The sequence below is a fragment of the Xyrauchen texanus genome, chromosome 26 (genome assembly GCF_025860055.1).
Source record: "Xyrauchen texanus isolate HMW12.3.18 chromosome 26, RBS_HiC_50CHRs, whole genome shotgun sequence".
NCBI classification, from domain to species: domain Eukaryota; kingdom Metazoa; phylum Chordata; class Actinopteri; order Cypriniformes; family Catostomidae; genus Xyrauchen; species Xyrauchen texanus.
The window spans coordinates 22237131-22263337 of NC_068301.1; the positions used below are offsets into that span (position 1 = coordinate 22237131).

General features: G+C 36.2%; 1 protein-coding gene across 1 annotated transcript in view; it reads left to right on the forward strand.

Moving 5' to 3' along the window:
- Positions 1-26207, forward strand: part of LOC127620393 (CUB and sushi domain-containing protein 2-like) — a 441823-nt gene that overhangs the window by 47581 nt on the left and 368035 nt on the right. The window contains exon 3 of the mRNA XM_052093618.1: positions 21398-21510. Coding sequence (XP_051949578.1) covers positions 21398-21510 — 113 coding nt within the window. The remainder of the gene's footprint in view (positions 1-21397; positions 21511-26207) is intronic.

Here is a 26207-nt window from a genome sequence, read left to right on the forward strand (position 1 = left end):
TGATGAGAGGTGAAGAGGTCATGTTTATGGCTGTAATGTCAGCTGGCTGGTGAGACATTTTGTTACATGATTGTATTTGTTTCTGTACTCAATTGCATAGCCAATGGATTTTATGACATGTTCTTGTACTAACTAAGTAACAGAGTACTAACTAACTAGTAACAGAGATGATTATGGAATGATAGCAGGGCAGTATTCATGTGTATCCATGGTGCATACTGTATGTTAGGAATGAATCATTTAACCTCCAAATATGTTACGAAATTTCCCATCATTCTTAAAGCTGACCATACAGCTATAAACATGGCCTCTTCATTCACATCAGACATGGGAAATATCAAAAGTGTTTCAAGTTTTTTATCTATCAGCAATCATGGGTAATGCCAGACTCACGTATGGCCATATGTCACAAGACAGGGTAAAGTTTACATACAGCTTATCACGAGCCATGGCATGTTGTTGCATCTCCTCAAGTCTCCTCATTCATGCATTCATCTAATATATCCCCCTATCCCCCACTCTTATCAGTCTACCCCACAAGTTCTCAAAGTGTTAAATACATTAACAAATTAAGCTTGCACCTCCTGAAAAGTGACACAAGCAGTTCTCAAGAGGAAAAGCGATAATGAGCCTAATTGATCTGGTTTCTCCGTAATGAGACACCTGTAGAAGATGTCTATATGTGATTGAGCTTTGAAGGTGAAATTGTTCAGCTTTTAAGATTCTCTTTTTTCAAATGTAGGGTACAACAAAAGGTGTTTTTCACAACATAGGGATCAGTGGTGGCTCAGTCTGGGTTACTGACCGAAAGGTCGGGGGTTCAAGCCCCAGCACTACCAAGATACCACTGTTGGGCCCTTGAGCAAGGCGCTTGACCCTATCTGCTCCAGGGGCGTTGTTTCATGGCTGGCCCTGCACTCTGACCACAACTTAGTTGGGATATGCGAAAACAACTGCATTTCATTGGCTCTGTACCTGTACTCTGTACAATAAAGTTGAATCTTAATCTTAAATGTTCATGCAATCCTGGAAATATTAGGGCATTTAAAAAAGGATTTCAGACTGGTGAAAGTCAGGGAAATTAATAACATCTTGTTTAATAGAAATTAATAGACAAGTCATGGCAATTTTGACAGTGCATATAAACTCACTGTGCACTTTTTTGGGAACACTATGGTAATAATAAAGTGCCAACGTGGTCCTTCCGCCTCAAGGTTCGACTTGTTGTGCATTTTGAGATGCTATTTTGCTCACAAAAATTTTACAGATTGGTTATCTGAGTTACTGTAGCCTTTCTGTCAGCTCAAACCAGTCTGGCCATTCTCTGTTGACCTCTCATGAACAAGGCATTTCCATTCGCAGAACTGCCGCTCACTGGATGCTTTTTTTTGTTTGTTTTTGGCACTATTCTGAGTTAACTCTAGAGACTGTTGTGTGTGAAAATCCTGGGAGATCAGCAGTTACAGAAATATTTTGCACCAACCATCATGCAACGGTTGAAATCACTGAGATAAAAAAAATTCCCATTCTAATGGTTGATATGTACATTAACTGAAGCCCCTGCCCCGTATCTGGATGATTTTGTATCTGGATGAATAAGTATAGGCGTACAAGTGTTCCTAATAAAGTGCTCAGTGTACATTTTTTGAGTTATGCTCAGCTAAAAAATAATTCACAAAGAAATTGCTCATTATGAGTGCAATCTCTATAAAACTATTTTTATGATGACCCTTATCTGGTAAACATGAACTTAAAACTTGAAAAGAAAATGTTGCCATTTTATGGCAAATTTATGGAAATTAATTTGTTAAATGTCTGGGAACCCTGTGAATGTTAACTTCTGACTTATATTTTTCTATTTATGCTGGATTGTTCTGTATTCTCTTCAGTGCAGTGTTGCTGAGAACAGGAAGATTATTTTCTAAAAAGATGAGAGGCTAGAATGCTGGCTTTCATTGTTCTGAAAAAAAAAAAAAAAAGACTTTTAAATCCAAGGTTAATTAATCAAATCAAGTTCCATCTGTGTGTTGTTTATTGTGGTGTAATTATTGGAAAGCATGCCAAAGGCAATTAATCAGAAATTAATGGTCCTCAAAAGTTAATAAGAGTCTCGTGGAGAAAATGGGACTTGAAGAATCTTTCTTCCACTGGAACAAACTCTTACAAGGTATACTACTGTGTGTTGTCCTTATAAAAAACAACTAGTATAGCTGATCAAAAGGATATGTTGTGTTTTGGGTTGATCTTGGTTTAAGCTGGTCTCCAACTGTAAAGTGCTCAAAACACTCTGAAACCAGCCAGCAGACCAGCCTGACCAAGTGTGCGTTTCCCCAAAGCATTGTGAGTTTAATACTGTTGAAATTTCCATCTTTACCAACATAGTTCAACGATTTGGTGTTTTCTCAAAACCGTAGTTCCATCGAACATTCACAAACAGCATTGCAAATTTGTGTGTTTGGAACTACAGCGCTTTACCTGTGGTAAGAAGCATAGTTCATTGTTAGTTTGCTGTGTGGACATAATTTGACTTCGCTGAGGCTTCCATACCTTTCATTCCATATATGTGTGTGTGTGTGTATATATATGTATATACATATATATATATATATATATATATATATATATATATATATACACACACACATATACATATAAAGAAATTGAGATTTCCAACTAATGAAGGACAGAATTGCTAACGTGATCCATCATCGAGCTACTGGTTGGGGGCTTGAATGATTCTGTACCATTTAGCTTCTTATAAAACTTCTTATACCCTCATTAACTTTAAGTGTCCATTCATCCTGCTTAATGTTCTGCACTGTTTTGTTTCTGTAGCACAAAGCGGCTGCTTGATGTCGATAAGCCAATGCAGTGAAGGCAATGAGATGAAGATGAGTATTGAAGGAGGGAGTGAATATGTGACTCTTCAGCAAACTTGTTAAGAGCTCGGAGGAAGTGGCTTCAGTGAACTCCTTTAATTAAAATGCTTATCATATTGCAGTGATGAGACAGCATGCCAGTTAAGGGTCCATCTTCACTGGAATGTAAATGTAAAGGTGCGTGGTACCTCTGGAGAACATGCTAAATATGGATTCACCAAGGTCTTTATAAGCGAGGAGATTCATGGATCCCCAAGCTGTGCCTAGGTCTCCTGTAAGCATTATGAGTGATAGATTGTTTCCTGCCTGCATCTACGAACAGCAAAAAGTAGTGGAACATGAGATGAAAGAGAGAGGCTGGGGAGAGTGACAAAGACTAATAAAGACAGTGCCATATATAGTCAGGCTGAGAGAAAAGGGAGAGAAAGAGATAAACAGAAAGAGAAAGAAACATAGCAAAAAAGTGAGATTTGGGAGTCTCTCTGCAACGGTCAATGTTTTCCTGATGCCCTTTAAATCTAATCAAATCAGTGGCTAAACCTTGTTTTAGAGTTTATTAGAATTTAGACAGTGCTGAGGGAGAGTGCGAGAGGGAAAGAACAATAAAATAAACTGATGTTCATATAATTCAATTTTAGCAGTGGCCTCCAAGGCTGAATGCCTTTCTGAAGCTGAGCTTCCTTCCTAACTTGCACTTTGGCAATGAAGATAACATTTGAATAATTAATATGGGAGTCTGTACTGTAGATCTGAGCAAGTGTGTGTGTGTGAGAGAGAATAAAAAGATGAAATCGGAATGTTTAGGAAGAGCGGAAAAGCAACAGTATTGGATGATGCATAAGAAGAATAAAGGGGAAAAGGGAAATAACCCAGATAATTAAATGAAATTATGGTGGAGAAGATCTCACCACCCTTTCCTTTTCCCATCTGGGTCTCAATATCTAATACCAAATTTAATTGACAACAGCTGGCTGTAATTTATATTCATTTGAGATGCTCTGATTATTGGTACAAACCTGCTCAAAATGTTGGATTTTGATTGTTTTGTTATTCTTTCAGCCATTTTCAGATAAAAGAGAGCAATAAAATTGCTTCTTTCTCATCACATTTTCTTCATCATGTTAGCAGAAATGATTGCTAGTGATCACTATTTGTACAGTCTAAAAAATGTGGTGCTCCTCTACAAGATGCTGCAAAACACAGTGAGACATGGCACAATGGCCAAAGATGTCCATCTAGCAACTGGTTACATAAACAAACAAACAAACAAAAAACAATTGGAAAACAGTGCAGGTGGACGCAAAAATGTTTTCGGTGTGAATGGCCCAAGGCAGCATTGCATGCATTATACACCTTCCAAAAAAAGCCAGTCCAACAAAAATTGTGGCGAGCTCAAGAAAAACTCATCCAGGAAAGAGAAATGTTGACAAAAAAATGCTCATATATATGCTTTCATTATATTTAATTAATTATGCAAAAATATTGTAAATTGACTATTTTACCAAATATTTGAGTGTGCTGTGTATTTTAAGCTTATTAGAGTATAGTGTTAGCACTGTGTTAGCATAGCAACATGCTAACGTCCAACTCTGTTGGAATCAATTGTAAGTCAAATCTTCCACTGTCTTCTTGAGGGCAACGCTATTGGTGACATTCAGAGATCTCCCTGTGTAGAGTGTTCCAAATCAATCATTTATGAGGTTCCATTTCAATTATGAAGCCTGTGTAGAGCTCACTAGGTTTTGGAACACAACTTTTATATCAAAACAACAAGATAGTTGTTAAGGGTAAGAGTCTATGGAAAACTGTGAAAAAAATGTTTTAATCACTGGAGGACATTTCTAGACAATTTAATATTAATTTCAAGACTATTGTCATTGTTTGTATGTGATGTGGTTTGGCTATGGAGATTACTGTACAGTGTTCTGAGGCCTGAGTAATGGCGTTGAGGTGTGAGTAATGCTTGTGGTAATAGGTGTCAAGCCATTTACTCGATTAGTTCCTTATCATCATTCAAAGACTGTGAAATGAAACATGCATTTTCAAATCCCGAGCTGTTACACGGATAAACGGAGACAACGTCAAGGTTTTTTTGTCCTCTGACCCCTGTCTCAACAGGTTTATTATTTTGTTGTTAATGTTTTTTTTGGTTTGTTTGCTAAAATGTGTTTAAGAGGCCTTGCAAGGGACAGAGGACACATTATCAGAGGGTTGTTTGGGAACACTTGACGCATAAAGGAGAGGCCGCAGACTGAAACAGATTGTGGGTATTTTGGTCAGAAGGATTATCAGGTGCAGCATCGTGTGCATATTTTATGAAGAGTGCCAAGGGCAGGTTGTGTGAAAAGGAGAGTGCAGATGGTCATTAACTGCTATGTGAAAAACTCCACAGCCATTTAGGACCATTTATCCCCTAGTGATGAGTTTTGCCACTGAGCTCACCCATTGATAACTTATCTTTCATGCATCCTTTTTTCAAGGCTTTTTATGGCCCTAAAATTCCTCTGCCTGATCAGCAAAGTATTATATCACTACTTCTCCGCACTAAATAATTTAGACCTGCACTACTATTTTTCTTCTCACTTAACCTAGCTCTCCTTCAGCATGTCTTTGTATTATATTCTCTCTCTCTCTCTCTCTCTCTCTCTCTCTCTCTCTCTCTCTCTATCTTCACTGACATGGAGACTCATTAGTCACATCAGTTTTTTAAGGTCTTTGCAGTGATGTACGCTCTTGGTAGCTGAGCTTATCTTTTTGTATACCTAAGATCTGTATTTTTGAATGCCTTTCCATGTATTCACAGTCCGAAATGAACTACCATTTGAAAGACAAGACTCTGAAAGGCTGATAGCTGGGATGTCACATCGAGTCTCCGACTGAGCCTGAAGACTGAGCGCATGAGTTCAAAAGGTTGGCTAAACAGAAATAATGACTTAATTGTTTGAGAGACAGACTGCTTTAATTAAATTAGAAAAACAGAATAAAACAAGTTCTTTTTGTCTCTCTCTCTATATCAGCATCTTTGTACATTGGGGATGAGGGGATCAAGGTTTGGCTATTTGGCTTTGGCAGTTCTTTGTTGCTGGTACAAACCACCCATTCTAAAAAAAAATATATATAAAATAAATAACACACAGTTCGTTCCGGTCCTCGAATCTGATTGGATGAGAGACGTTCCATGAGCACTGATGGTGTGACAGCATCAGCACTTGGACGCTTCACTGTGTGTGTATCATTCCGCTTGTGTTCGTGCTGTTCTAAACTAAAGTGTATCTGTTAGGAGTTACTGGCTTTTTTTTTTAAATTACATATGTTAGCCAGCAGGTGGTGGCAAAAGATAATTTTTGTGTGTAATATGAGCCAGTTGGTGACGTAAAGTGAATCCGTTAGTAATTGTTTACATAGAACTGCGCTTGGAAATACATTACCAAAAGCTAGGAAATAGATTTAAACGGCTCTAAATGGACAACTTCAGGATTAAGGCTCATGCTGATAGACACAACAGACTAATTTATTATAGAACTCAAGTACTTACCTTTTATCTGCGTTTCCACATTGGATACATACTGTTTAAGTTGTTGCGAGTGTGATATTGCTTATTTACAACAGTATATGCTGATGTAGGGCCATATCGCACTCTTACTCGTGTGATATTGCTTTAATATATTAGTGCTGTTAGTCCATTAAATAGATTGCGATTAATCATATATTTTTTTTTAGTTGGCACCATATATATTTTTTTCCTGTCAAAATGTATTTATTTATTTCTTAGGAAATTAAATAAAACAATATGTAACAATATAATGCTTTATTAACATTTTATAAACAAAGTCTTCCACATGCACTAAAATAGCACCAATTCAAGTCACATTAAAGGAATGTTCTCGATTCAACACAAGATGAGCTCAATCGACAGCATTTTTGGCATAGTATTGATTACCACAAAAATGTTTTTGACTCTTCCTTCCTTTAAAAGAATAAAAGCTAAAATCTTGGTTCCATTGAGGCACTTATAATGAAAATATTTAAAAAATTGAAATACTCACTGTTTCAAAAGTATAGCCTCAAGACATAAAGTATATGCGTGTTAACATGATTTTAGTATGATAAAATCGCTTACTTTTCTGAGTCTTCTCAACATCATTTCCATGACGATGTCAACAAACCCTAAAACGACTGTAAAAACGGATAATTTAAACAACTTTACAGCTCAAATAAAACAATTGTTTTGACAGAAGAATTAATGTGTTCTTGTATAAAAATTATAAGCTTTTTAAAATTATAATACAATTATAAATGTCAATTTTTTTTGTGGTACTCAACATTATGCCACATATGCTGTTGATTGAGCTTAACTTGTATTGAACCCCCAAACATTCCTTTAAAAATTTCCAAAAGTCTAAAAGGGAGGTTGACTAATTGAAAAATGCATATTCTTTGCAATGGACAATTAATCTCTTAAACTTTTATCCTCCACAATATTAATCTGCCGGCAGACCGTGGCTATCCACTTTCCTACAGCAATCGTGAAGCTGCGTTCACGATTCATGTCAAACCATCAATGTCAGCATCAAGCAACGTTTTGAACTCCATGGTAAAGGTCTTGTAGACAAAAGCATCTCATTCTGCTTTTTGGTGTTAGTTAAGAATTACTAGTTCTGTAGTAATTAAAATGTGCCTTTTATAGGCTGAAAATATTTTTGTCATAAGTCCCATCCGGGCTAGTTTTGTACATCAAATAGTGCTAAGAGGACCTTTCTCAATCATTTTATCACTGACAGGGAAGTGTTGTTGTGTGTGCATCAGTGTAATGACACTGGGTGGACACATTACAAAGGTTCCGCCCTCCTAAAAAGTGTTTATGTAGGTTTATGATGTATTAATGGTACATGTGTTTATCATATTTAAGAAAAATGTACGCATTAAACTTTTTTAATGAATCACATACATTCAATCTGACAGCTCTTACAGTGTGAAATGGACTACAGTTTTTCCCTGTTTGCTGCAAGGGGTTCTAGTAGTGATGACATTTACAACACGATTTAGCAAAAAATAAAAATAAACAAATAATTAAAACAAAAATTATTCTGGGTCTGATTGTCCATGAAACAAAAGGCCCTTTTCCACCATCTGGTCTAACAAGAAAAGTCATCTTTATCTCTTTACACAACACACATCATTTCAAAGCAGAGTTACATATAGATATGCTGTCACAACAATTGAAGCTGTAATGTCTGTGATGTCTTAAGGTCAACATTGTGTGATTTGATGAAAAATGTGATTGTAGATTATGCCTTAAAGTATGTACAGTATTATTTGTCTTTAGACCCCCAATGAGCAAGCCAAAGGTGACTGTTGCAAGGAACACAAAACTCCATTAGATGTTAGTTAATGGAGAAAAATAACCTTGGAAGAAAACATGCTCACTTGGGAAGCAAGTTTTCCTCTGGCTCTACATTATGAATACAGTATAATGTCAATATTTGTTAACTATGCTTAATACAAGTCATGGTTTACATAATAAACTGAGTAGATGTTGTGGCCTATGTTAAAACAAAATTATTTTGTAGGAACTGTAACATTAATTACTAAATGTCTTTGAAGTCCATCCTGAATTAACCCTCTGGGGTCTGAGGGTATTTTGGGCCCTGGAGAAGTTTTGACATGTCTTGACATTTGTGCTTTTTTCAGTTGCTTAAAAACACATTAATGGCTAAAGTCTGATTACACTGTATTCAACACAAACTGGGCTACATTAATATGTGAGCAACATGTATGTACAGGTTTGTATTTTTGCGAAAATAACGTTTATGCATGGTTTTTGAAAAAACTAAAGTTTTAAGTCACTGAAATAAGACCATGTATCACATACTAAACATTTGTTCACAATACTTTTGAGAACTGGATCTTGTAGCCTAGAGTTTTTGCTACAAAATTATGTGAAAACCATCCTGATCACTCATTCATACAAAACAATATAGTAATTTAACTTTAAGACAATTTTAGTGTTGAAAGGTTATATGCGAGGAGTAGGGCTGGGACAATGACGTCGACGCAAAATATGCGCGTCGATTCGTCAGACCCAAAACAAAGATGGCGGCGCCCGAGAGTAGTAGCAACACGAGTGGCTCCTCAGGCTATCAGAAGTGCAAGGCACTCGTTCCTCTAAACTATGGGAATTCTTTTGCATTAAAGGAAACAATTCCGTGATATGTCGTCTTTGCAAAATGGAGATGGTCTTCCATTCTAGCACCACGGCAATGCACCAGCACCTGAAGAGCACGCACACACGCACGCACAGTATTCTTAAGGTGAAAGGAAAGTGTCAGAGTGTAAGTTGTTATTTGCATGTGAATGAAGATGCTTTTTTTCAGTATGTTCAACATAAATGTTGAATTCTGAATGTTTATTTTCATTATTTATTTTTTGTTGGAAAAGCACTTTCTGTTTTAGCTTAAAGCCCTGTAGGGTTTCTTGGTTCAGGTTTGGGGAATGTACAATTAATATTAATGATTGTAATCAATGATTAATCATACGGTTTGAACCAGATAACAATACATTCTAAATTGCCCCAAAACAGGGGTTATATAGCCCAAAAGTCTGCTTCAGATATATATAGATAATTAAACACGACAAATTATAATTAATTAGGAATATACATCATATGCAGACAGGCTGTATTAATTTTCAGAACACCTTAATGGAATTAACCCGTACCGCAACCAACCAGTTCGTCCACCGAACCACTTTGCTCGATACTCTTGATCAATTCTCCAGAAGGTTTATTCTTAGTATAAGCGTACTTAATCAAAGCACGTTAACTTACTTTGATAATATCAGCTCGTAGCTTTAGATCGCACATTAAAGAGGCTTTGCTCTATGACCAACAAACACAGACAATCAAGCGTATAATTGGGTTTAATACAAGGAACTATGATATATCACTACACTTAAACAAACATAGAACACATTTAACAACAAACATTTAACATAGAACCAACAAAGTAAAACAGGAAGGAAAATAAAGAGATTACAGGGATAGCAAACTTGTTACAACAGTTAAACCTTAAGAGCCAGCAAGGGAATTACACACTGTAACGCATTTGAATTTAGATGGAATGATACTTGCAAAATGGACCTTTGTGTCGCTGAACAAGACTGCGTGTGTGCGTGAATGTCCTCGTTGCGTCCGTGAGATGGAGGATTTCTCTTGGTGCTTCTCGAGCGTGGATCGCTTGCGGAAAGTTCAAAGCATCTTATGAGTAACGGTTGAAACTGAGAGAGAGTCCTTTCACCCGGAGGATATCGGACTGCTCCAAAAACATAGAGTGTTGAGCTTTGTCCGAAGACAAGAAACAGACTGAGATAAACGCCAAATAAAACAAAAGACATGTCTGACGAGAGTTTGAAGAGAAGTTGAAGAAAACTTGAAGAGGTTCAGAAGAGAAAGTAAGAGAGCGATGTAAGGACAAAGGACAGGAGAAAGAGAACAAGAGAGTTAAGAGAAGAGCGAAAGAGAGCGATTCCACACCAGATCCTGACTTTTAAGGTAGGGAGGTCACGCCTCCTTTGGGAGGAATGACCCAATGAGGCTCCTCAGTTTTGGCGCGAGATGGTGCCCTTTGTCTTGTCAAGGCTGGTCATTTGCCTAATTTACAACAGGGTCCTGGATGTGGTTTGAATCACTCAAAAGATGGTAAAACATAGCAGAATACATTTTAATGTAACCTTATATATATATTCAGCTAGGGCGAGTCGTAAGGTTTAATTTGATACCAAGAAACTTGTATTTGGTACACTTAAAAGTGAATATATACTCTTAGATTCTTTATATAAGCCCTCAGAGTTTAACTACACAACTAAACAATCTTAACTAGTTTGATATAACAGCAGAAATACCCAAGCATACGGGAATAAAACATATTTCCTTAAAAATAAGCCATTTCTGGGTTTTAAATGAAAGGAACGTGTGTGTCTAAGAAAATCTCACATTCCTTTCTCATCTAAGGAGGGGGATGTGGGGAGAGTAACAGTGTGTGGGGGTTTTAGGACCCTTGCAAGAATGTGTGCATTGCATTCAGCATTAATGAGTTCATGATTTTCCGTTCATACTCTACAGCCCCCAAGTTTACAATAGTTACTGTATTCTTTCAATAGCTCTAAGAAAGGGTGGCTGGGTGACCTTTTTATTTTTTTATTGAATGCTAGACATCAGAATGCATTATTGTGCTCTTGTACACTTTTACTTGAATTTTATTTTTGAGTTTAAGAAAAAGGTGAGTGGCAGAGTGTATTACTACTATATGTTGTTGTTATTTTTATGTGAATGAAGAATTAAAAGATGCACTTTTTTCAGTAAGCTAGGACTATGTGTTTTCAACATAAATGTTCAATTCTGTTGGTTCAGGAAGGACGCCATGACAGGCTGCTGGCTCCCACTGTCGCTGTTAATTTGTATTTATTTTTTGTTGGAAAAGCACTTCTGTATTAGCTTAAAGCCCTCAAGTTTACATTGGTTACTGTATTCTTTCAGTTGCTCTAAACAAGTATTTTGGGTGACCTTTTTATTTTTTTATTGAATGCTAGACATCAAGTTGTTGTTATTTTAATCTGAAAGAAGAATTACAAGATGCACTTTTTTCAGTAAGCTAGGCCTATGTGTTTTCAAGGCTTCAAGGTTTTATTGACTGCTAACTCTGACTAAGAATGCATTACTTTGCACTTGTATAGTCTTTTATTTTGGAATTTTAAGAGCAATAAACATATATTGCAATGTTAAGGAATTCATTTTTTTTCATTGAGATATGTAAATCAACATGTATAAATTGCTATTAGTCAATTAATGGGGAGATAATCGAATCGAAATCGAATCGAATCGGACTGGAAAAACGAATCGTTAGATTAATCGATGCATCGGAAAAATAATCGCTAGATTAATCGTTTAAAAAATAATCGTTTATCCCAGCCCTAGCGAGGAGGCGTGAATGATCATGAATATGTATTGTAATTCACACATGAGAGACAAAGACCCCTCCCCTGGGCCTATCAATGAGGGATAGAGAATGAATGTGAGGCGACTTAATGATCCAAATCAAGTTTTAAATTAAAAGAAGTAATCTGACTATATATTTTCTTTACATAAAGACTTTACTTAATTTTAGACCTACACTACCGTTAAAAGAAGTCTGTTCTGCTCACCAAGACTGGATTTATTTGATCCAAAATACAGTAGAACAGTGATATTGTGAACTCTTTTTACAATTTAAAAGAACAGTTTTCTATTTAAATATATTGTCAAATGCAATTTGTGATCAAAGCTGAATTTTCAGCACCATTACTGCAGTCTTTAGTGTCACATGATCCATCAGAAATCATTATAATATACTGATTTTCTAATATGGGCATATTACTAGTGCATTTTAAAGTGCATTTTACTCATTTAACCCTAACAAGTATTTGCAAGCACAAGCTTTGTTGATGATAATGAGGCATTATAAACACTAGTTAAAATATAATCTAAACATTCATATTATTTTTATATCATTTTACATATCATATTTATATTATACAGCATACAATTTAAATACCTGCTTTTGCTGAAGCAGCATGTAACTAAAACTTGCTTATTAGGACATATTTCAAATGTTAGTACTCTTAATCCTGTCTGGCAAGTCTGGAAACAGTACCACTAGTAAAATATGAACATGTTTATATAAAATAGCATGTCAGATAATGAAAACTAATTGACTTACTCGTCTGAAATTGTATCCTTGGCTGGATCAAATCTCTCTTCAAAATACAAACGTTCATCGTAGTTCCGCTCTTCTTCTTAGGAAAATGTTAACTCTTCCTTAATATCCTGGAGTTTACTCACCTGTGTAACGTTACAAACGCGCAGTAAAATGAATGAATCGTATGAATGGCGTGCTCTGCTGGTGGGTGGGATGACATTACAGATAATGAGATGGACCGGTAAAAACTATACATCACTTTGTTTCAAACAGATTGCATTGCAGGAGAATATTTGTTTTAAATTTGAGTTGTTTTATTTAAAAGTAGACATTTTAAGCTTTCTTTAGACATATGTTTCATGTTTGTGTGATAAGTATTCACAGAGTTTTTGTGACGTGTTTCTGAAATATGCTCGTGAACACAGAGACTGCTGAAAGCTCACCCTTTTTATTTTCTTTATTTTACAAAAGCACAAGATTTTGTTGTTATTGTGAGTGTAGACCCTTTATAGTCTCTAATGATGTCTTACACTTATCTGTATACCTTGAATGAGTATTTTAAGTTGTTTCTGCTGTAATGACGAAAATATCCAGCAGGACGCGCCAGCGCGTCCGTCGACCCCAGAGCGTTAACTCCAGAGGTTCACATAGATGCAGTGTCCTTTGTTATTTTGGCTGATGAAAATAAGAGAGTGTAGTCCATCCTACAGTATGACCAAGATGATGCAGGCATAGGTCAGTGAGGTGCATAGCAGTCTGGCTGTAATCTTGTGGCAGTTCATTTTATGTCAATCCAAAGTCCGAGGATAAGGCAGTGGCCAGGCAAGTATCCCATGTCTTAAAGTTAGAGTTAGAAGCAGTTCATCCTCTGTGAAGTCCATCGTAATAGACTGATGTTATGTCTGGCTGCCACAGGATTCAGTTAGTAGTCATCACACAGAGACACATAATGGTGGGAGTGGGGCAACCATAGCTGGATCTGGCAGGCTCTGGTTATACTAATCTGGGCTTGTTGATATAGTTGTGGTTCCTTTTTCCATTGTGTTGCTATGAAATCAGAATTTGGAATGGATTGACTGAGCAAGTGACCAATCGTCACCACATGCGAGTCACCACATCATTAAAGTGGTTCCCCTAAAACCGTTTTCTGTCCAGAGTACAGTTAGCTAACTGTGTTTTGAACCAACTGTGTTGAAATTATACTGGAACCATTACTCACTGTGCTCAGAACTGTTCCACCCAATGGTGGAAAAAGGCTTAAAAATTACAGAATTCAGGTTGCTTATTTCTGAGTTGCAAATCCCATTGTTGTCAAGATATCCCTTCCTTGGTGGGGACAGAAAATCAGTAGAGTCTGGTACTTCTTGTTAATTAAGCATAGATACATGTGGGTTGTGACCACATTTTGATATTCATTTTAAAACTAAACTATTCTTATATTCTCAAGATTAAAATATAAATATCTCCATATTTTCATTGAGATAATGTCTTAAGGACAGCACAGAGTTAGAAGATATCATCACTGCCAATGCTATGCAATGGTAGTCCTTCACTATACAGATGCCTTCATCACAAATTATGAGAAGTCTCAGGTAGGTTTTCTCCATATTGGTTGGGTTCTCTTGAGTATAGTTTATGCCCTAAAAATCCTGGTAAACAGTTTTTTACAGATGTTTCTAGCAGATGGCCCAGGCTTCAGTTGGTCTGTGTGGATCTGTTTTCCACTCGTTATGTACTCGGATACTAAGTCAGATACATTACAGTAATCCAGTCTCAAGCACAAAACCACTCATTGTACATATTATGGGCCATGATTGACTTGTGCTATTCACCCATCAGGGTGGTGGTGCAAAAATAGCTCTGGTGGAGAATGGTTGGCCGAGAGGTTTTTGAGTGGAACTGTGTGTGGGTAGGCGAATGGAGAAGCATGTGTTTATGAAGGATGGAATAATGGCAGAGGAGGATAATTGGATGGCTTTTACCCTAGACGTTAGCCGTTCTGACGTTAGACGCTCCAGTGGGTGCATAACTGCTGCAGCCCAGGAAAGGCTTAGAGTCCTTGAAGACAAGAGAGTTACGGCAGTGATTGTGTTGGACACAGCATTCTTTACTAAAAGAGCCATAAATCCATTTCACCCCATATCCCTGACTGGACAGGTGTACAGGTGGACTTTTTGAATGAGAAGCACTCTCTTCTTCTTTTGCTTTTTTCTCTAAGTCTCTCTTACAAACAATGCTCAGCACAATGCACCAAGACGTTATTTATGGATATCTCACACTTACCTTTAGATGAGCTTGCATGATACCGTATATAACCACCCTCCAAATTAACAAGCTGTCAATTCATTCACTTCAGATCCCCGTTTCATTAGATTTGTCATAGCATTGATAGATGCATGCACACATAACATATTCTTGCTCACCCTTTCTCTTTCCTTATAATTTATCCCCTAATGTTTTTTCTCTGCTTGCCTGTCAGAATTCTGCCACTGCATCCTTTCCAGCTCTCTCTTTTTTTTTTTTCTTTCTCTCCAGGTTGTCCTTCTCCCTACTGGAATATGGTTTCCCCAGCAATTCTCACATCACCCTTTCAGTGATTTTAGGGGAAGGCCAACCTTCTATTCATATGTTATTGAAAAAAATAAGCAGGTGACTTATGTCAAATAAGATTTGTGCTGATTCTTCATCACTATTGGTAACACATGGAGTTTTTTTTTTTAAGTTTTCCCAAAACATCTTCCATTAATCAGAAAAATAGATAGTTCTGCCCCAAACTCACAAACTCACAACATTTGTGAGCCATGTTAACATGTAAACCAAATGCTTCATTGCCAATAATCAGAGCAAAGAATTAGAATAAGGTGTTTACATAACATGGGCGAACCTCTTCAAACCCGCTTACATGTCACTTTACTTATTTGCCATTACTTCAATTATTCACTAATAATTGTGTACTAAAACCTGTCCTAGGGAGAAAGTATATAAACACTTGAATAACCTCACACATCATCTTAAGATTAAAGATGTATCGTATTTTCAAACTCTTTTCCTGTTGGAAAACACATGAATTTAGGGCTGAGAGGCAAAAAAATCAACAGATAAAATACAATCAATAGTAACAACATCCAACTGTTGTGTGAGTTTGTGAGTGAGTAACAGAGAGAGTGAGAATTATAAAAAAAGGAATTAAGTTTTTTTATATTTAATATTTTATATTTCTATATTTATTTATTGGAATATGTGCAATTCATATTGGCATACTTGTGTTCACTTACTTGGAACATGCTGTGCTGATATCAGCCTCCATGGTTTGTTCTGAACAAGGCTATACAGTATCTGAAATAAAGATATTGGCAGCCATGCTAATGTGGATGGTTAAGTGTTAACCCCAGTAATAGTTTGATGGCTGAGAACTCTGGTGTGGGACAAAGAGCACTAGTAGGTCTTTGATGTGTGATGACAGTAGCTGGACGCCGGCGCTCATTATTCACAGGCTGACACTCCATTTAATCACATTTTATTATGAAGCAGTTTTGGACTCCGTAAATCAGCCACAGCATGGTGCTACTGAAGGCTGGAGGATTGTGGGGAGGGTGTTTACGGATGGCTTTAATCAGGAGAATTTCTACCGTGACACCTTCCTTATAGCACACACACATTTTCAGCACACACTCATGCAAATACTCAAATAAAATGGGTACACATGAAAACACCCTGCTGGAGAATCCAGCTAAAAGTGGATGTGTGTAATATTTTTGATGTTATCAAAAAAAATATATCAACCGTCAAACCACTATTTGAAGGGTGGTTTGATGCAATGCAGGCCACTCAAACAAACAGAGAAAATTTTTTACAAGTGTAAAGCAATGGCTCTGAGGCACTATTTAAAAAAAAAAAATCTGTTCGTTTGAGCGGCCTGTCCTCAACATTGGCTCGACCAATGGATTGAGTTTGGGGCGGGACTGTCTGTTTGGAAAAGCAATAGAAGACGTAGAGTTTTCGGCAATATGTTTGAAACCTGATTATTTGTGCAATTCCATTTGGTGACATCAGTGGCACAGAAAGTACTGTACAAGCTGGTCCATTAGCTGTGTTTTGGAACATGGTAGCTGGTTTCTAGTGGGTCTAAGCTGGTTATTAGCTGGTTCAATTTGGTTGATTAGCTGCCTAGACCAACTTGGACCAGCAACAAACCAGCTCCCAGCTGGCCATACTAACTGATGGGGATTAAGCTGCTTTTTGGAACATCAGCCGTAGACCAGCTTAGACCAGCTAGAAGACCGCTACCATGTCTCAAAACACAGCCACCAGTTTAAGCTGAAATGCATACACAAACACATGCAAACACAAAGATTTACACATTTATATTATCAGTACACATGCATGGAAATACAGCGCACAAATGCATGCAAACACAAACAATTAAATCCTACAGTGCACACACAGAGAAATACTGAAGCACACTGCAATCTGTCTTTCCTCCTCCTTCATTGAACCTTGCACACAACCACCTGTTCTGCTTCTCCAGCTTTTGTGTGTTTTTTTTCCCTTCATCTTCCATTTCCCTTCTCCAATGCCCTTGCTCCCTTCCAGTGGCATTAAGGATAATTGGAGAGGGAAGGGCTCCTTTTCCTAACGAAGACACGAGACCGGATGCTGCAGCACTTATCCCTTCAGAAATAGATCCTAATGTTGTCTTAAGTCAGTCTGTTTTAGTTTCACTCAAGTGCTGCTTTCTTAATATCTTGGCCTGGAGATTATCTTCACTGATGATTCCCTATTTGGTCAAAAAAGAGGAAATAATTTTTGTATTTTTTATTTTTTTTATTTTGAGTGTCATATTTTTGACTGTGTCCATCTGTTCAGAGACAACTTAATATTCACACATACATTGCTGTGACGTCTGTGAAAGAGTGCACCATCTGGAAAACATTACATTCTATTGTAAGCATCTTACTTTTAAACGCAGATCTGATAAACTTTTAAAGAAGAGTTTACCCAAAATTCTAAAAGTGTGGTATCATTTACTTGCGTTTACTTCTTAAAGGAATATTGCGGGTTTAATACCAATTGAGCTCAATCGACAGCATTTGTGGCATAGTATTGATTATCACAATTTTTTTTTTAGACTTATCCATCCTTTTCTTTAAAAAAAAAAAAAGCAAATATCAATGTTACAGTGAGACTCTTACAACAGAAGTAAATGGGGCAATTTTTTTGAGGGTTTAAAGGCAAAATGTGAAGCTTATAAATTTATAAAAGCTCTTACATTAATTATTCTGTTAAAACTGTTAAATTATCATTTTTAGGATATGTTGACATTACATAGTCATGACTAGGAAGTTGTAAAATTGGCTATAACTTTACACACAAATGGTTAGTAAGGGATTTTATCACACTTAAACACACATATTTTATTTGACTTGTGGCTATAGTTTTTAGTGAAATTTTGTTTTTATTTACAATAGTGAATATTGTAGCATTTACATTTACAGGCCCCCATCCACTTCCATTGTAAATGCCTCACTTTAACCCAGATGTTGGATTTTGTATAAAGAAACTTCTCTTTAAAAAAAATACAATAATAAAAGCAGACATCTGGGTTACAGAGGAGCAAGTCAAAATGTATTTTTGTGGTGATCAATATTATGCCACAAATGCTGTTTATTGAGATTAACTTTTATTGATTCTGTAATATTTCTTTAATGATGACAAACGTCATTGGTTTTTGCATGTCTTGTGACCAAAACATTCTATTTTATGGAAAAGCGTGAACATTTTGCTACGTCTTTGTCTACTTTAGTGTTCACGAAAGAAGGTTTGGAATGACATGGGAGTATACAAATGATGACATCATCTTCATAATATTCATATTGAACATAACAAGCAACGAATTGCAGCATGAGAAAACACTTTCATATTCCAGAGTCAAACACACACATTAAAGTTCTTGTCAATGTATAAGTGCTATCAGGGGATTTTGTCATATTTTAACAATGTCTGTTCAGAGACATTGAAGTCATTTTTCTGATAGTAGTTTGCCTGTTAAATAATAGCTGTGTCCCAAAGGACACACTATACACAATGGACTTGTACTATACACTATGCACTCTGCCATGTAGTGTATGAATTTTCAAAGTATCTTCTGAATTGGAACGCTTAATGTTTTTTTAGTGTATTAAAGCATTCATTGTTTAACAGCTGATGGAATTTACATTTCAAACTCATGCGACTTGTTGCCTCTCGTAGCCAACGTCCGTTCAACACTTGTATCTCAAACAACATACATATTTACACAGCATGGGGTGATTTTAAAGCATTCAATGTGCATTTGTAAGGTGTTGTATTCACTGATGTTTTGCTAGTTTGTCTTACCAGCAATGCAGCCAGGTATTTCTGCCCCTTTCGCTACGTACAGCCAGCCACAAGCGCTGACTTCATGAAGTACTTAATCCGGGTACCCGTAGTACACTTATTTTTATTGCATTTTCTATGTTAACACTACTCGCACTACTTACACTACAACATGACGTGGAATAACTTTTGTAGTTTTGTAGTTGTGTGAAAAGATCTGTCCATCCCACTGAGACAGCCTCCTCCTGCCTGCAACTCAGCTTAATTAGTTTGCCTCGAACAAAGATATGCAAAATGACCCAGACCACAGTCGGTGACCGGTTGGTTGGAGCAGTCATGCTGAGCTGTTAGAAATTAGATTATAGCTTGGATCTGACTGAGAGGGCAGACCAAAGTGAGAACGAGAACATGAATGCTCAGAGCAATGCCTGTAGCTACAGCTGCATTATACAGTTTTAACGTCCTGCTCAACTGACACACTGGAGGACTATATAGGTCATACTAGGATTGTGGGGAAATGCAAGCACATACACATGGTTGTCACACACTCCTGACAGCTGCAGGCTCTGTTTTGCTCTAATCAACTCTATAAAAAAAAAAAAGCTACACACATGGATCATACTATTTTACATCTTATCAAAACAATATACTACCTTGATAACAGTTTTAAATATTGTACCTGGCTATACTAATTCCAAATTACTTAATGTGTTAATGTGTTTTACAGTTGATGTTACATCGTGTTTTCACTCTATTCATTAAAAACCAAAACTTGAAAAAAAAAAAAAAATTATAACTACATACTTATCATGATGAAGAATTGTGAGCGGATTCACTATTATGTACCCAGTGTTGAAAAGAAAATAATAATCAAATTTAATAATTACATTTTTTTTATACAATAATACTATTAATAATAATATGTCTAATAATAATTTGTTATAAAATTATAGGGGTGTATTGTCTGAAAATATGAAACTTCTAATTATGATTTATACAAAAAAAATGTATATACATATATATATATATATATTAGTTATCACAATTTTTTTCCATTTGCGAAATATCCACAAAGCCTGATTTTTAGAAAGGCAATTTTTTCAGGCACACTTTGATTTGGGATCTAAGCCAAGAAGAACAGAATGAACAGAAATGCCTGTAAGAAGCTATGTTTTTGTCTTGTGTGTGTGGTACAGTACTCTTTTCATTATTTCAAATTTATGTAGGTGTTTCAAATTTCATCAAGAGACCTGAATGTCAAGGCTAATGTTTTGTTTTAAAGCCACTGAATGCAATGACTTTTCAGTTTAAACTGTTCTGCGGTGTGAAACCATCAGTGAGTCCATCAGTGTGACTTGTTAAACTCCATCTAAAACTATTTTAAACAGCAAATTGTTATTGTGCAGGTAGTTTTCATGACCTTACATTTAAAAAGACTATATGGAATATTTGTACTTTCTCTTTTAAAAATGTGTTTGTAAACTAGAGTAATAAAAAACTTTTATGTATAGTTATTTGATAAATAGTATAACCAGGGGTTAAATTGAGGCAGAACCCGGCACCTCCGTTTCAAAATAGAAATTTCTATTTTGAATCGGAGGTGCCGGGTTCTGCCTCAGTTTATAAACACACACACACACACATATATATATTAGTAGCGTTACCCCTACTCAGAAATCTCAAATTTAACCCTTGGTTTGAGCATCTAAAAGTTCATGTCCATTTGTCAACTATCCATATCCATACAAATGCATATTGGCATGGTATTTCTGTGCATAGAGCTGAAAGAAGTGTTGATGGCTTCTTTGTAACCATCTCTGACCTCTGACCTGTGAATTAGGGTCCCTTGGCTGCTCTATTTGAATGCTTTTTGATAGGTCTGTAAAGTGTTTATTAGCTACCATTCTGATGATTGGAACATGAACCACTGGGTCTCTTGTGGCCAATATTGTCCAGAATTATATTACTTATAACCTGCAATGTGCTAGTTAGCTTTTACACAACAGTAAATAGCTTTAGCAGGATTTTATTTTCTGTTAAAGCTTGACATTGAGTCAATTTAGCTCAGTCTATTTGGTGCTCAGACATTTAAATTGGCAAGCTAAGCTACAGCAGTTCTTCCTGCACCACTGTTTATTTATTATTTGGGCTTTTTGCCTTTGTTTTAGAAGATTCATCCATGTCTGACTCAAAATTTTACCACAAGTGCTCGAAGTGGGGTGGTACACACTGGTGTGCATATCCCTGTGTTCTGGCAGCTCTTAAAAGGTGCCCTATAAAGTGTCCTGCTCCCGCAAAATGCTCAGGGTGGATGCCATCCCTCCTGACCCCACTGCCAAAACATAATTCTGTAGGAAACACTGAGCCCCAGTGTTCAGTTTATATAAACTTACTCTTGGTTTACATGTGTTTTGTTCCTTTTCTGCATTTCAGGTTGACAGGGTTTCAACTTCCTGCCCCTATAGTCAGCACAGGACCAAGGCTCACACTATGGCTGCTGTCAGACTACGCTGTAAGCGGCCAGGGCTTCAAAGCAGTGTTCGAAGGTAAGAATCATAATCTTCTTTCTTTGGATCAGTCTTTCACTCATATCTTTCTTTTGTTGGAACATGTTCAATCCCTAAACCTTTGGGCAGACCCTATGATCAAGTATAGTGGACTCGTGCACTAGCATGTCTAATTTTATAGGCTAATTGTATTAATATGCATGGTAAATTTAAAGGAAGAGAATCCATCAATTTCTTCTCATCATATTTCATTAGATGTGAGTGCTTTATGACCCAAAAAGCAGTTATATGAATGCTTGCTTCAGAGTGGAAGCAATGAGAATGAATCTACACTAATGAGATTAATTATATAATTGGAATATTAGACTTATGGAAGGTGAATCAAGGCCTCTGGGAACATTAGTCCATCTAGATCTGCACTGTACTGTTGGATCTGTCTGATTTAAGTAGAGATCATGACTGTGGTCCTTATAGGCATGCATTTAAAGTATGATTTATATGTTCAGATCAAGTGTTTCTTTGTCTCATCCATGTAGTCTGATGCTGCTTGTAGTAGATGGTCGACCTGGTTTATTTGATATGGTTGTTGCAAAAAGTGATAAAGCAGTTCATTGTTATATACAGTAAAAGTGTGTGCGCTGGGGACAGTGTATATTATTTTCATTGTACTCCATTCAAGAATACTATGCAAATCATTAAAAAAAATGGGGTTGGATGGTTTGTTTGTCCAACCAAAGTCAGATGAGATGCAACGTGCTAACAACACCTAGCAACATGGTAGCAATGCCTATTAACATGCTAAAACACTTATATCCTAAAGGCTACATAACACATTTTTATCATAACCACAATCACCACAAACAACAGGGTAACAGAGCAGGTTAAAAGGACAAAGGACAGGACTATGCAGAGCCCTGAGGAATGACCTACACCAAAATGGATCAGACTAGTTCAGTCTGGCCCCATAATTATGTGTCACTACTTGTCACATGACCTTCTGGTTGGCTACTGACACACTGTAAATTAGCAGAATTAAAGAGTGATGTACAGTATGTAGTACTCGTAGCCTGATTAAACACAGCAGAATAATGAAAAACCCCAAAGCTTTTATCCATAGCCCTGCGCTATACATGTGTCTGTTTAGCGATTTCCTTTGTGACTGCCCTGTGGTCTGACACATTGAGCTTTTGTGCTCATGTAATGCATACTAATTTCTGTTTGGTTAGTGTCAATTTCGAATAAATAATTGGACATGAAATTTAGAATACAGTTGGAATTTATTCATTATATAAGATGAAAAAAAGAGTGATATGAAAGATAACTTAAGGGGCCATTCATATGAACACATTTTTGCATCTGTCTGTGCTGTTTTTTAACTGCTTTTCTAAGTAAACATGCATTAGATGGACGGGTTTGATTGTTGCACCACATCTCGATGTTTGTTCAGCGTCTCTTGTTCTATTTGTTGCGTTGAGTCAATTGTTTTTAGGGCAAGAACATGTTCGGTCTGAACGTCTCTTTACACATCTATGTCACATCTTTACACATCTATACATTTTGTCACCTGTGACAACAGTGCAGTTTAGTTGTCATTATTTAAACATATTTGACTGCAGAATCAGGTATTCTAGAGAGCCATGTAATAATGTGTATTTTAAAAATCCCAAAACAAAAATTGGTAAATATGTCTTAGCGCCATGTATAGTTTAAACATTTTTTAGTGCTGTAAGTCACAAGACAAGCAGGGATTGCAAAAATATAATAATAAAATGTGTATTAAAACCATTGCAAAATCCCAATGTTGTTTAATTGTATGTCACCCAAAACATTTTCACAAATTGTAAAATTATTATTATTTTTTTTACATTTTGGTTGCATACACACCATATGCAAGGAAGTCCTCAAGGAAGAAGGCAATAAGCTCAATATATCCATGTTTTAGTGTACACTGGTGACTAAGTGTGAGATTTCCCATCCAGATAAAAAAAAAAAAAGAAAACACTAATTCAGCAGTGCTCTTTGCTCTCTTTGAGGAGGCAGAGTTGAGGGGGGAGGATAATGGTTATAAATGAAGGCTCTGCATTTTGCATCTGGATTCTCCCTATTTATCCTTGCAGAGAAAAATCCCCCCTGGTGTGATGGCGAAACATTAGGGGCATTATGAGCAGTACTATCAATTAACACTCTCAATCAGGCCTGAATACAGCTGCCATTCTCCATTAGGAGAGCCAGCAGTCTCACACACCTTGCGCTTTTCTTCTCAGCTAGCGCCGGCAAGAACCCATCTTGAACTAAAGGAAGAGCAATCTAGCCCCTGTAATGAAAGTCTGTATGACAGAGAGAAACAATCCCTTGGCTGGCTGAATAGATGATACAAAATGATTTGAAGCCTGAATGAAACCATTAAGCCACTTGCAGTTTATTTAGTACACAGGCCAGCAATGTTTATATGTTGAAATGTATATGACATTTCATTTATTTTTGTCCATACAATGCAAGATAATTGGGTGCCATTAGACTGCTTTGACGGTCCAAAAGGCACAATTAGGCAGCATAAAAGTAATCCACATGACTCCTGTTGATCAATTAATGTCTTATGAAGCAAATCAATAGGTTTTTATATAAAATAAATAGATAATTAAAACTTTTAACTTTAGAAAATCGCTTCCGGCTAGCAGTCAACACATCAGTGATGTAAGTGCAATGATGCATTCATGCGAGAATTCGGAAGTGCGTGCTTTGTATACAACAGAGGAACGAACGTCAAGCAAGAGTTAGGTCATTTCAAACAGCAAAACAGCGCTGGGAGGATTCAATGATTTAAAGATAAAACTTTTTAATTCTCGATTTATTTCTTACACCAACTTATCAATTTGCTTCATAAGACATTCATTGATCGACTGGAGTCATGTGGATTACTTTTATACTGCCTAAATATGCCTTTATGATCATCACATAACCAGCAGCTTAATGGCACCTGTTTACTTGCATTGTATGGACAAAAAGAGCTAAAATGTGCTTTTAAAAATCTTCACTTCTGTTCTGCTGAAGAAGGAAAGTCTTACACATCTGGGATGGCTTAAAAGTGAGTAAATTGTTTGGGTGAACTATTCCTTTATGGGGTGATGGGTGATGCGTTGTTCTGTGTTCACTTACGGGGCTCATGATGCACTGTTTTTCAAGCCACTTAACGTTGTTATACAAATCTATAAATGCCACACAGTATCACTGAAATGGTGTAGAGGACAGCTTTTCAACAGATTTTTTTATGAGGAACATGGTAAACTGTCAAATACGCACTGACACTGCTGTGCACTTTCAGTGATCCATCAAAAATAAAAGCTCTATGTGAATGTGAAGATAAAGAAATAGTTCACCCAAAAATGAAAATGATCTCATCATTTACTCACCCTTATGCAATCCCGGATGTGTTTGACTTTCTTTCTTTAGCAGAACACAATCTTAGATTTTTATCTCAGTTCTTTTGGTCAATACAATGCAATTGAATGGGTGACACAATTGTGAAGCTCCAAAAATAAAAAAATGGGCATAAAAGTAATCCATATGACTCCAGTAGTTAAATCAATGTCTTCAGAAGCGATATGATAGGTGTGGGTGAGAAACAGATCAATATTTATGTTAACTTTCACTCTCACATTCTTCTTTTTGTGTTTATGGTGACTCACATTCTTCATGCCTATGCCCTCTACTGGGCAGGGTGAAGAATTTCTAGCAAAAATGTATGTAAATATTGATCTGTTTCTCAACCTCACATCTGAAGATATGGATTTAACCATTGGCGTCATATGGATTACTTTAATGCTGCCTTTATGTGCTTTTGGGAGTGTCAAGATTTTGGCACCCATTTACTTGCATTGTGTGGACCTACAGAGCTGTGAGATTCTTATAAAAATCTTTATTTGTGTTAAATCATATCACATCTAGGATGGCATGAGGGTCAGTAAATTATGAGATTAGATTTTTGGCTATTCCTTTAATATGACATACATATATTACTGTAGTATCAAACAAATACTCAATATAATAATTACAATTCAGTATAATAATTGTATTAATTATTAATTATTATTATTCAGTATAATATTATTGCAATAATATTGTTATAATAATCTGACTGGACAATCATAAATAATATTGTTAGTTAATATAAGTTTAAGAAAATTTACTTTTTGCACACCAGTGAAAAACACATACCTGCATTACATTACATCAGTTTAACTAGATTTTTATCTCATAAAAAAGTTTGAATCTACTTGGCTACAATGGCAGTAAGGATGAATTACAAATTATGATTGAAATAAACATATATTGAGATATATGTACCAAATGTCATCAATAGGCTGAACAATATAGACAGTGATAGTCTGAAGTAATTATTTATTTATTTTTATTCTAGAAATCAGTCATTGAAACCAAGTAGATTAAAATGTTTTAATGTGAGAACTAAAATATAGTAAAAAAATAAATATAAATAAAAAGACAAAAATAATCAAGATGTTCTACACACTGTTTTTCACTAAATTAACACAAGACAGAATGATATATATTGTCATTTTCAATATATGCACAACAATAATACACCAATATAACACTGCATAAAAATACAAAGCAATATTTGCCGACATGTATTTTTAATAAAACATATTAATGCAAGAAAATCACGAGACTCCAAGGAACATAGGGATGCCAAGGAACTGTTGAAACTGCTCTGAACT